Source organism: Pipra filicauda, unplaced genomic scaffold (assembly GCF_003945595.2).
Source record: "Pipra filicauda isolate LSUMZ 115617 unplaced genomic scaffold, ASM394559v2 scaffold191_size1418713_pilon, whole genome shotgun sequence".
In the NCBI taxonomy this organism is placed as follows: domain Eukaryota; kingdom Metazoa; phylum Chordata; class Aves; order Passeriformes; family Pipridae; genus Pipra; species Pipra filicauda.
This window is the reverse complement of record NW_024104300.1, coordinates 645030-657833: the sequence shown is the minus strand read 5'-3', so window position 1 is coordinate 657833 and position 12804 is coordinate 645030. Positions and strand designations below refer to the sequence as shown.

The 12804-nt window shown below is 36.6% G+C and overlaps 1 protein-coding gene across 12 annotated transcripts in view; it reads left to right on the top strand.

Moving 5' to 3' along the window:
• The window catches only part of NTRK2 (neurotrophic receptor tyrosine kinase 2), a 204569-nt gene that overhangs the window by 84003 nt on the left and 107762 nt on the right, over nucleotides 1–12804 (top strand). For 2 of the 12 annotated variants that reach the window (XM_027731834.2, XM_039380287.1), the window contains 3 exons: nucleotides 5806–5856; nucleotides 7114–7182; nucleotides 8008–11162. The exons of 3 other annotated variants lie outside the window; for them this stretch is intronic. In XM_027731834.2, the coding sequence (XP_027587635.1) occupies nucleotides 5806–5856; nucleotides 7114–7182; nucleotides 8008–8045 (158 nt within the window). In that variant the 3' untranslated portion in view covers nucleotides 8046–11162. 7 more of the 12 variants (XM_027731835.2, XM_027731836.2, XM_039380288.1 and 4 more) reach the window with 4 other exon arrangements.

The following is a 12804-nucleotide window of genomic DNA, read 5'->3' as shown; positions in this document are numbered from 1 at the left end:
TTTAGGTTGGATATCAGGAAGAAATTTTGTATGGAGAGGGTAATCAGGCATTGGAATGGGCTGCCCAGGGAAGTGGTGGGTTCTCCGTCCCTGGATTTTTAAGATGAGACTGGATGTGGCTCTTAGTGCCATGGTCTAGTAACTGCGGTGGTGTTGGATCAAGGGTTGGACTTGATGATCTCGGAGGTCTTTTCCAACCCAGCTAATTCTATGATTCTATGAAATAGATGCAGGACCCAACTGTATATTCTTCAAGCTACCTACAAGATATGTGCAAAACTTTGAGATGACTTTTCGGTAATGTAAATTCAGACCATGACATTCATGAGGAAACATCCTGTGCCTCATCCTTCACCTACCTCAAACCTATGTGTTGCTGTGGAGGGAGGACTAGTGTAGTTAAAAGTTCAGTGGAAGGTTGTCTCTTCCCTGTTCCGTGGCATTGCATTTATGGTAAGAGATGACTAGAAGCATTTTTATGGTATTTTCGGTTTTTCGCTGGGAAACACCACTGGTGACTAGCTGTCAGCTGGATATAACTCCATTTACCACCACCCTCTGGGCCCAGCCGTCCCTTCAGTTTTTAACCCCATGAACAGCACTCATCCAAACCATAAGCAGCCAGTTTATCGAGGAGAATGCTGTGGGAGATGGTGTTAAAGGCTTTACTAAAGCCCAGGCAGACAATATTCACAGCCCTTCCCTCATCCACGAAGTGCATCACCTCGTCATAGCAGCAGACCAGGTTTGTCAAACAGAATATACCTGTGCTGGCTCGACTTGACTCCCCATGGGAAATACTTGAGCCAAGATATCCAAATGTGGCAGTGATCTCTGCTCCTGGACCTTAAAATCTGTAGAGGAGAGAGGAAGAAGAGATGTATAGAAATGTCGTAGTCTTCATGGAGCATGACATTAATGGGACTAGCTGGAATTTGGCTCTTGGTTGCTTGCTATCATTCCAGTATCTTCTTCATTGACCATGTATAGATCACTTTTTTTAAGGAAGATTTTTAATTGCCACATGGAAATGCTTGATTAGTAGTGACTTTAAAGGAAGGCAGTTGAGATTAATAAAGTAAAAAAAATGCCACAGTTGTTTTACTAGAGGCACTGAGTGATTATGAGATACATCCTGCAAGAAGTATTCAGATTTCACAAACTCAAGATAAAATGCCATAGGAAGGAGACTGGAGAATTGCTCAATAACAACAATGAGGACTGTAGCTGATCAAAGGTGTTAATGTTATTGTAAGGCAGCAGTAAGCAAAATAATCCCATTATAATTGAATATGTGTGAATATATGTTATGAGTTCTGTAAGTCGTACTGTAATGAGCAACATTATTTCTCTAATTTGTATATAAAAACTGGCTTACCAGGTCCTGTCGAGAGGTCATGTCTTGAAAATATAGAATATTTATTGATCCTTGGAATTATGCAAGCTAACATGATGTTAGAGTTGTCTTCAATATTTGGGTAGAGACAGAACAGTTTCAGAGTTGATAGTGGTTCTCTTTTTCAAAGGGACAAGACGTAATTATGCTGTCCTTTCATGTGCTCTGATTTTCTTTATTGTGGCTGTAAACTGACACTTGTCAACACTGTATCTGTTTAGTATTTTACATGCATACCAATGAGTGTATTAAACACAAATCCTAGGAATGTCATAAGCTAAAGAGCCTTCTTTCCTAACAGCTTTGACTTTTCAAGTACTTGCAGAAAGCTTTGAGAAAGCATCCGTTGATCTATTGATTGATCTCTTGGGCATACAGTGTTTCATGCAAATAAAGTGTAAAGTAACCCACAGCCATCCATGTTTTAAAATGTGTATGCAGATAGTAATTGCTATGCTCTTTCCTATTAACTGGGTTTCTATTAGTGCACATTTGCTGTGGTTCTGTGGGGAGATGCTGTTAATATAGGGTTCTGTTAAAGTTTCTGAACAGTTCCTTATTCACACTGTCGCTTTTTTACTTTAACCTGTCCCTGAATTAGAAGCTGTCCAAAATATATATACTGACTGTCTCTGTGCACTGGTAGTTTGAGCTTCAGCTCTTAATGTCCTTGGCTCTCAATAATCAATAGGAAGCAAAACAACTACACCAACAACCTCATCACTGTAAAAGGAAACTTCTTTTGGATAGTGTGTTTGAGGATAGGAGGATAATGGCTCTCATTGAGAAAGATGGAATATCTTGTCCTTAAGAGTGCAAACAAAAATGTTTTGTTTTCTGCTGCCTGCTTGGAAAATGAGCATGTCTTCCAGTGTGTCATACTGGGAAATAAAATCAAAACTCCAAATCAAACTAAGGAAAAACAGATCAAGATATTAAATGATCCTTGGTAGCAATATGCAGGACTGTTACCCAAAATATTTTTTGCCTCTAAAATGCTGAGTAAAAAGGTTGAGTTTTAGCATCTCTTAGTTCTAACTTACTTCAGAGTGAGAACAGCTTTATAGGGTTCTGTACTAACGTATATATAATTCTCTTCGACCCCCATTCTCATTTTATGAACTTGTAGATCAATGAAACAAACCATTAAATAGATTGAATACTGCCTGCAACACTGATGTAGATGACTCCAGTTTTATTAAGCCTATTTGAAAATCTCATACAGATGGCGGCATCCATAAAATGACAAACTATGGAGTATAAATTTAAACATTAGAGGAAAAGATAGTGATAGTGGAAAAGAAATCTTTAAAATATACTGGATATTTTTAAGAATTGGAAAGGAGAACAAAAACTTTTTAGTTTTCGGTTACTGTAAATAGTCCTCAGTTTAATATGATACTATATTGATTATATTGTGTGCTGCCTTCCTGTTGTAAGCAACTGGAACATGTAAAAGGATCAAGACTCTTTATCTTGACGTACAACTTCATGGGATAGACTATTCAGTCTCTTTTGCTCCTAGTTTTTCCAACTGCTAAGTAGATTCAGTTATGGGAAAATCTGATCTGAAGAGAGACACTGATGTGTAATTGAGATACAGAATTTTCAGTGAATCCCTGGCTGCTAATAAGTTAGTTTGTTTGTCTTCTATCTATGCTTTTGTCTTTCGGTAAAAGAGTAATATTTATACTTGTCATTAGAGCTCTTAATTATAGAAATTAAAAATATGGTGTTACTTCATATATAGTACTTCAGGGGTTAAAAACGATCATTAGAAGGAAGGAAAAAATTATATTAAATGTTTATGTTACTGTGCTCTGAAACACAAGGCAGTATTGAGCCTGGTGCATGCAAAATCTGCAAAATTCTGAGAAGTATGGATTTCTTAAGGCAACTTCATCTTCTGCTGAATTGCTCTAGAAGACATTCTTCTTCTTTGTGCAACAAGCATTCTCCAGAAATCTATACAGGAGCCTCTTCTTGCTTGCCGATAAAAATTAGGTGACATTTTGTCCTCATTTTGCCACAGCATTAGCCAGCACTGCTCTTTGAAGCAGTGGCTTAAATCCAACAAGCAAATAAAACTAGGAATAAATTTTATTTCCTACTGGAAACCAGAAACTGATAACGCAACTACGTATTCTCTTTGCCTTCGTCCCTTCCAGTCAGCAATTTGAGCTTCCTCCGTATAAGTCATGGTTCATTTAAAAAGATCAGAGATACATGTCCTGTATGCTTGATTTCCTTCAGTGGAAAAGAGTAAAAATGTAAATTGTTTTTTGATTCAAAATGCTCTGTTTGGATCAAGGATCCAAATAACATTCTGCTTATAATAAACCTTATGCACTTGGTGAAGAGAGAAGGTGGGATGAGACTTCACATTATAGAAAGTTTTAATTTCTCAGCACTTCTTTTGCTTGTACTTTCCCTTGAATGCTTGAGTTTACATACATGATCTCCAAATTTATGCAACTCATATGTAGAGACATAACTGGCAAGTGGGATGTGAGTATATAAAATTTATGTTTTAATTCACTTAAGTCATCATTATAGGAAACTTTTATTTATTCTGACAGAGTTTAGATCAGGTTTGTAATGACCAAGAAAGTCTGACTGCAGACCTCCAGTTTATGTACAACTCATTGAAATACATTATTTCAAATCCTGTTGGAGCATAAAGGATTTTACACTTCTAAAATTTAGCATCTTGCTTTGAGAAAAAAGTTCAGAATATGACCATGTTGTAACATTTTCCTTTCTGAATTACTTGAGTGGGGGCTTGTAGAGAACATAATCAGTGAGAAGGGGGATGATTGAGATTGTTTGGAACAGGTAGAAATTGAGCCCATGAGAATGTGTGACTATTCTCAGAACAGTGATGTTCCCAAATATGGCAATACATTAGATGTTATGATGCATAAGATGTTATGATGCCAGTGACTGCTCAGTGTTTTGTTGTGTGCTTATTGAAGAAGGAAAAAAATTGGCTTCTTTACATATAAAAAGGATCATGTTTATGAAAGGCTCTTTCAGAATCAGTTCAGTATGTATAAACACAGGGGTTTGCTGTCATACCTTTTTTTTTTACTCTTTCTTCTCTAATGAATAGAAAGCTAGAAACAATTCATCAGTGACAGTTTATTCAGCTCCAATGACAGTAAACTCTTAGGACATTACAGGTCATCCGGTATCCCAGATACAGGTCTGCAAAGCTCATGAGATAGTCATCTGTGGTACTTCCAGAAAGTAGTATTAAAAAAGTTCCACTGATGGCTCAAGTGGGTCCTTGTTAATAACATAATTCAAACTACATAATTTCTCTTTGGGGGAGAGCAATTAGACTTAAATTTGATATTCTCAAAATAGTGTACTCCAAATTCTTTAGGCTGTTTGTTTAAAGACTAATAATACAGTGCTGATTTCAAAGCTCTTTGAATGAAAAGCTGCTGCTGGAAATAAAGTTATCACCAGGTTACATTTTAAGCTACTTAATATTTTCTTTACTGTCTTGGATAAATTTGCATTTGAGAGAGACAGATTCATAATGTTCCTTTAAAGGATGAATGAAGTTCTGCCATTCCTTGTACAGGGAATAAGGATAGTTTTTTTCCGTCTTCCACTTTTATTTTGAGATTTTATTTTTATTCTTTAGTGTACTTTCCTCTGCAAGTCTGAGTGGCAGCTTATATAACAGCAGTATTCTTTTAAAACTAATATTAAACTCAGAATCCAGTGCCCTGACAGCAACTCAAGCCAAAATCAGGCTTTGCCTCAACTTACCTGACTGCATTTGGGCATTTGAACTCTAAGAAGCCAAATGAGAGGCTGAAAGTTAGGACATAAGAAATCTTTAAACAACCACTGCCCGTAACATTTTGCCTTTGTTAGCTCAATGACTCCAAATAGTCAGAGATCTAGTGTACCAGTTAAGTTCATATTGCCTGCTGCTTAATGGGTTTGCAACTTTTTGTACTTTTTCTGGAACCATTGTTTTAAAACACTTCCATTCAGTTTCTGCATCTTTATATTTCAGTCCTATTTCCTTTTTTCATTTCATCAGTGTCCTTCTAGAGCCTTCTTATCCCGTTCCCACACACCACTTCCCCCCTCCTCTCCCCTGTTCCCTCCTGCCCCACTCCCCACAATTATACTGTATTCATGTATGCTTTTCATTTCTATGTACTTCACCTGGTTGCTTTCCATGTTTCAGTGAATAAAGTCAATAGACTCTCCTCTTCTTTTTCACCTTTTTCTTTTCTTACACTGTTTTCTTTTCTCTCTGATTTTCTGGACTCCTTTCTGTTAACCAATTTTTTTTCTTTAAAAGAAAGATTTAATAATAAATATTTAATAAAGATTTAACAATACATTTAAAAATTCATTGTGATTAATTCTTCTGCCTTCAGTAGGACTTCAGGACTCTCTTGTGGACTTCTTGACTCCTGTAGACTGCTCAGGTCTGCGGCTTCTTTCATAGTGGTTGTTTTAGATACCACTATTGACTAATAGGATTACTAATATACATGCAAAAGCAACTAAGAATATAGAGTAAGAGAATTAATTAGGTTGAAAAATACCCTTAAGATCATGAGGTCCAACCATTAACCTAACATTACCAAGTCCACCACTAAACCATGTCCCCAAGCACCTCTGGTGGTTTGCAAGAACACATTGGTTCACTTTCCTTAGTTATGCTGCCTTCCCAATCCCCTCCACCTCCCCGCATATGGCTTATCATGATCTGAAGTTTACGGGAGTTGTAAGCAGATCTGTTTTCTATCTGTGTTTGCCCATGCACTATTCACTGAGTAGTAGTTCAGCAGTTGAAACTTCTCAAAATTCAGAAATGACTTTAAACACAGCAATATGATTTCACTGTGATTGCAGCAGACCAGGTAAGAAACAAACTAAAAGGCCAAAAAGCTTTCATTTGCAATTATTTGCTTTGATGTTAAATGTGTGGTATAGATGTGTGGTTTTACATGTATGCATCCTTTGACTTAGTTGACAAGAATGTATGCAATCTCACATATTTAAGAAAACAAAATTCCACAGAGGAGGTCTGAATGGCCTCGGAAATTTGAAGGGAAAGTAGCAATCATGCAGTAGCTCTCAGTTCTAGACTACCAAAACCCCAACAATATTTCTCCCTTTCCATCTAAACCTGTAAATTCTAAACCTCCTTCAGAAAATGACTTACTCTTCTGAAATGAGGCTGATACTATATTTTTGTATGTGAATTAGCAGATCCCTTTGTTTTTTCTTGACATCTTACGCTAAACCTTATTAATTGTTTCAAAGAAAAGGCATTTTACCGCATGCTTTTAGAAATGTGGGGTTGCATAAGCTAGCACATTCAACTTCTGTATGTGTGATTACCTCCTTTCAGGGTAGAAGTACTAAGAGTGCCTCAAGATTAGAACAAGCAAGAAAATGCAGTGTAAATGAATTAATCATTGTTACTAACAGTCACATTCAACTTCTCTTGAAACTCATAATGTAAGTTCCAATTTTTTAAAGCAAATCAAGATTTGGCTCTGAATTGTTTAAATTTCTGTGGAATATTGATAAGCTTTAAGTCTTTACAAACATTGAGGACTTATTAAACCAAGGTAAAAAACCCCTGAAAACAAACAAACAAAAACTACTGCTGAAATTTACGTTTGCAGATGATTAGTATAATTCTCACACATGTTTTTTTCAAATGTCATTAGAACAAGTAATGGTGACTGTCAACAGTGATGTACATAATAACTCAACTGCATCAGATAACAACAGACTGGGTAAGACAATGCTATTCTAGGAAGTATTTGTGCTAGTCAGCTAGTTTAATTTTACACAGAGCCCTACATAGCATTTTTTAAAGTTCTTAACCTTAGACAGTGAGGTAAGGTTTGGGGGATAGGTTTCTCCTTCATCTCAGAACAGAACATGTCCTAGGGATTTTTTTTTTGTGTTTCAATGTGCCATCATATTTAGTTGTTGATGTTTAAGTTCCTGTTGATATTTAAAAACAATAAATGTCAAGATAATTGACTAATGTTTCCCCCAGGTCCACTGTTTTTCTGCCATTACAAAGTCAAGGGCAGGAACCTGTTTGGAGCAGGCGAAAATGATGATGTGCACAGAGCTGAGGTGTGGAAAGTTACAGAGGACCCTGGTGTTGTACTTAGAGTATCTCTCTGATGTAGAGGGGTACCCTTCACTTAGTTGGTGTCACGTACTAAAGACAGAGAACTTAATTGTGGACACTAGGCAGAATACCTGACTGAAGTTTTTCTAACCCATGCATAGTATAGTCCTTGGTTGAAAAATTCTATATTTATTGCATTACAGCTCAATATGAGTATACGTTAAAGACAAACGTATAGCACACTCTATACATTTTTAGTAAACAAATAAAATCTTTGGCCACAAGATAGAGCTAATGTTGTCATTTTCATAAATTCATATACAGTTTTTATGTAACACTTTATGTATGCTTTAAATGCATTTTATATTTATGTGTTTGATTGTTAAGTATTCATTTGTATTTGGTCTTTTATATTAATTTTTCTTTGATTTTTTTTTTAAGCATGATTTCTCACATTTTATTTTGTTTCTTTTAGGTTTTGTTTTATTTCATAAGATCCCACTGGATGGGTAAATGAAATAAGGAAAAGATGAGAGGGGCTGTTGAGCTTGTGGAATCTGTATGCTGCACAGTAGGGAGTGGACAGTGTTCTTGCCCAGGAAGTGTCACCTCCCTTGGATTCTCTTTTAGTCATTGGTTCTGTATGGAGAACTGTAGACGTACATTCAAATCAGTAGCTGTTTTTGCAAGAGCGGGGCAAAGCAAAGCCCTGAGGCAGCTAAAAAACTCAAGAAAGTCCAGAAATAAGCTACCACACTCTTTCCTATTGCCTTGTCCTCACTGTATCTTCCAAAATGACACTGAGATGAAATGACATTATATTGTTTCCTCTGTCAACTATTTTTTTCTGTTTGAACTTAACTGGAAAGATGTTGATTTTATAAATAATATTTATCAAAGGTGAACTGCAAAGCTGCTTTTATTTTATTGCATTAATGCCTCTGCAAAACTTCTGCATTACTTGAGTGTGTGTGTAAGCCCACTGATTTCAGTGGGAATGCTCACATTCTTTAAGGTTAAGTTCTTGTGTATTTGCAGGATACGGTCCTAAATCATGAAGCAGTAAATTGCAGAGCTGGCCCTGCAAGTCTTTTTATGAATGTAGTTCCACTGACTTTACCAGAAGATGGAGAGTCTAAAATGTATACAGAAAGGTGGCAGTACTGTTTGTTAGTGTGTTTGGGTATTAAAGCAGCACCACCACTTAGACATTCAGTTAGGTCATGCTTATTCAGGATAGTCCGTAAGTTTAGATGAACATACAAATTTGTAGTAGGACAGAATGCTGATTCTCAGCCAAGAATAAGAATAACAACAGTATGTGGCTGTTCCTTCAGACTGTAGACTTAAAGGCTTGTTTAACTGTTCGTATTTAACTGTGAAGTATGCTTCAGAATATGCTTCAGTATACTTCAGAGAAGAGTTTAACATGTGAAGCTAAGTGAAGGCACGAGCATATTGCAAGACCAAGTATGGCATTTAGATGGAGTGCTAGAAATTAATTTTCATTCTATTTACCTATCAAATCCTGAGTTTCTGCTTTGATCTTTTTAGTTTAAGGAATTCTATGAAATATGAAGTTTCTGGTTTGTTGTTGGTTTTTTTTTTAACTGAGAGCTACAAAGACTAGCAGCAAAAAACTGAGATAGGTGCTTATGTTTCTGTCCATTTTGATTACATTTTTGAGATACAGTTTGATTTTAATTCCTTACAATTATGCATAGTAAAAAAGCAGAGTAGATACTGCTTGTGTCTCCAGTATTTGCTTTTCATTGTTACTGCTTTTTAATTGCAGCCATTTTCACTCTTCCATCATAACACCATTGTGTTGTCTTTTGCTGCAGTCTTTACAGCCATACACCATGCCTCTCTTTCTACAATACTATCTTGACTTTTTTGTTCTATATCTATAAACTTACTTGCTTTTTGCCTTTTAAGACTCTTAGTCCTGCAGCTTTTTTCTTGTGTTCTTTTGAGTCTCTTGCATCCAAGTTCTTTACTCCTGCTGTGCTCAAGTTTTGGAAATATCCTTTTTAGTCAAGAAATGTGTCTACATTTGCATTCTTCTAGGCCTATGTAGTAAGAAATTTCCTCTCTCTTGCCACTGGTTAGGGATGGGGAGCTGCAGTTGCTAAAAATCTGTCCTAAAGATGTGTTCTTCTCCCCGCACTAAAGAAGAGGACAGAACTGGAAGTCTACTGATGACCTAGGAATCATGTTGTCTTCGTCGCCCTGCACATACTGTGGTGATTTGGGGAGGGATGGCAGCAATTAAGGATATCCATCATAGTTCTGTTTGAAGTTAGATGACAACAAGTGTTCTGCTGTTCCTCAAAAACAATATTAGGAATGTTTGCTTTTTTTCTCCCTGAGTCTATGTAGACATGGTCTTATTTTCCAGAGATCATAACTTTCTCTTCTGCTTACTGGTTCACTTTTAACTTCCTTTTAATTATTTTCTTCTCAGACTTCTTGCTTAGCCATGCGTCTCTTTTCCTGTTGAAATAATATCTGATGTCCTTGAGCTGATTCTAAATCAGTGGCGAATCATTTAGCAGCAATATCTGAACTAAAGTCAGTGGATTTACATCAAACATATGTTGGATCATGAGCAGTGCTTGACCAGTATCTGAAATTCCAGTTTGAGGTTTTGTTGGTACAAAGTCAGCATATCTCAGTTATGTGCTCACAATTTATTTCCAAATAAACGAGGTGAGAATCTGAACCCTTTTCTTTTGGCAGGGAAAAAGCAAACTCAAAGAGCTGGAATTTGGCAGTTGATTTTTGAAATATTTAACTTTAAAAGGTAGTTCTTTCAGATTCATAATATTTATATGCATAAATATGCACAGTTATTGATTGGGGATTTTACGTAATTTTTTGTAATTTATTTTGTAGCACTTTGCAGTTCATCTTTATCATACAGGGGTAGGTTTGACCTTCAAATGTTTCAGTATGTACTGACACAGTGTTTTGGATTTTATGTAATCATGGAGGTAACTTTAATAAACAACAACTGATTTATGCACCACCGAAATATATATATTTTTATATCTATATTGTAGAATATCCTTCTTACGTATTTTGTACTACATTATGTTAGCCACACGATGCACTATTACTTGATGCAGATATTCACAGAACCTTATGGATTGCAGCACCTGATTTTTTACTAATAACATCTTAACACAGAAGTTTAATGCTTGATGGAAAGACTACGAGTTCCTGAAATGGTTCCTTTTCAGTATGTGGACAGAGCCTCTTAAAACCAAGGGAGCTAAACGTTTAATGTGGAGATTACAGTACTGACTAGCTCCTGTCTTTCAGCTTGATTGTAAGTGACATTGCTTCTAACTGTAGAGATTATGATCTGCTCAAATGGTGTTGGTTTACAAAGGGCTCAGTTAATTACAAATTCTTGACCTCCTTAAAATAAAGTGAGACTGAAACTAAGAATCATGCAGGAACCATTAGCATGGTAAAAGTTGCTGAACAGCCAGGATTTGACATTAAAAAGCTTTTATATTGTTTCACTGAGCAATAAAAGAGGCTATGAAATGTCTAAAGGCAGAGTTGCTATTTTTTTCCCCTGTGCCAGATATGAAACTAAAATAAAAACGTATTTCTAATGTTCTGCTAGAAGGGGTTTATTTGTACTAGAATTTGTTTTAAATAGACATTTAATATACTCAGAGACATATAAGCTGTTGAGCAGTTTGATGGATAGATTAGTTTGGGGACTGGAGAGGAAGCACTGCTGGGGGTGTTTTGGTTTGGGGCAAGTCATATCATCCATTCTGTTAAATAAACCTCTTTTTGTTGAATTTGGTCGAAGTTTGACCAGTGGCCAGGTCTATATTGCAAACAAGTGGATTGTTTCCCAGGCAGAGCCCAGTGTTGTGCTTATTGCAGCTGCCTCCCATGAAAGACAAGGTAAGGGCACTCAAAAAGGCTGCTCCAGCAGAAAGGTGTTTGGGAATCATGTCTTTCTTTTATGAGAGTCATGGGAGCTCACAGCCAGGTCAGACAGAGGCTGGTACAAGACATTTTCATGGCAATGTCTCCGAGTACCCTAATCTGTGAAAGGCAGTCTTCAGCCTTTCCAGTGCCTTTGTCTACCAGCTGGATCTCTCCCAGGCAGCAGTGAAGAAAAACATGCATTTCAGTGGGAGCAAGATCAAGATCCTAGGAAACAGCAGACAATGCCAAGAAAACCTGTGGATAGCTAACTAAAAACAATTTTACTTCAAATAGTTCTTGCAGGAATTACTCTTTCTTTTTTGACTGTCAGCAGAAGCACTAAAAATCTATTTTTTTCCTAAGAAAGCCAATTTCTGAGCACGGTTTCTCAAAAATTAAAGAACGTACGGAATTTTGCCATGTAGGAATGACCGATACTCTTCCAACTGGCTCCTTACTCAACAGCCTTCATGCAGAGGTCCATTTTGTCAATCCCTTTACCTCGCCATTCATGAGAAGTTGACAATTAATCATCACCATGAAGACCATCAGTTTGTTTGCATCTGTTTAAATGTTTAAAAACTTGCAAATGGTTTGTAAAGTTGGAAGCTATTATCAGATAGATAAAAAAATGTATCCTTTCTGACCTCTTTTTAATTCAGCTGTCCTTTTCCAATTGTATATTTAACATTTGAAATAATTGCAAAGTTTTAAGTGGATTGGACAACTAAGTGATTTGCTTGTGTATATTTCAAAAGAAAACCCCAAAAGCTTACCTGAAGGTTTTTAGTATTTTCTGCGTCTTTGTAATTTTCCCTGGCTTTTTCTCTTCCTTCCAATTTTCAGTCATTCTGTTTTCTGCTCTTAAGAGAACTCAATATCCTCCTTTATGAGCTGTAGTAAGCTCTGTTCTCCATAGGGCACAAATGTGCAGGGTCTTGGAATATCCTTTTGAAGGGCTTTGTCATCATTATGTGATGTGGTTAAGTACTCCAAATTGAATGTAGATCCATGTTGTTCCAGATTTTGTCATCTGATCTCCAGAGCAAGAGTTTGTGGACAGTTGGAAGTGTTGAGAAATATGAATACAGCATTATAGGGAGCACAGAGAATGCTGATGCTGTGTATTTCACATGTGTTACAGCCCCTGTCATTGTCCCACTTCCATAGGAATGCGTATCCCCAAACTTTTGAAGCTGACTTCCATTTGTTCTGTTCTTTTGTTCATACGAAGTAAATCTGCTCTGAAAATAGGAAATGATGCATTGATTGGAAATAAATATAGGTGTTTAGTTCCACAAGCATGTAGACT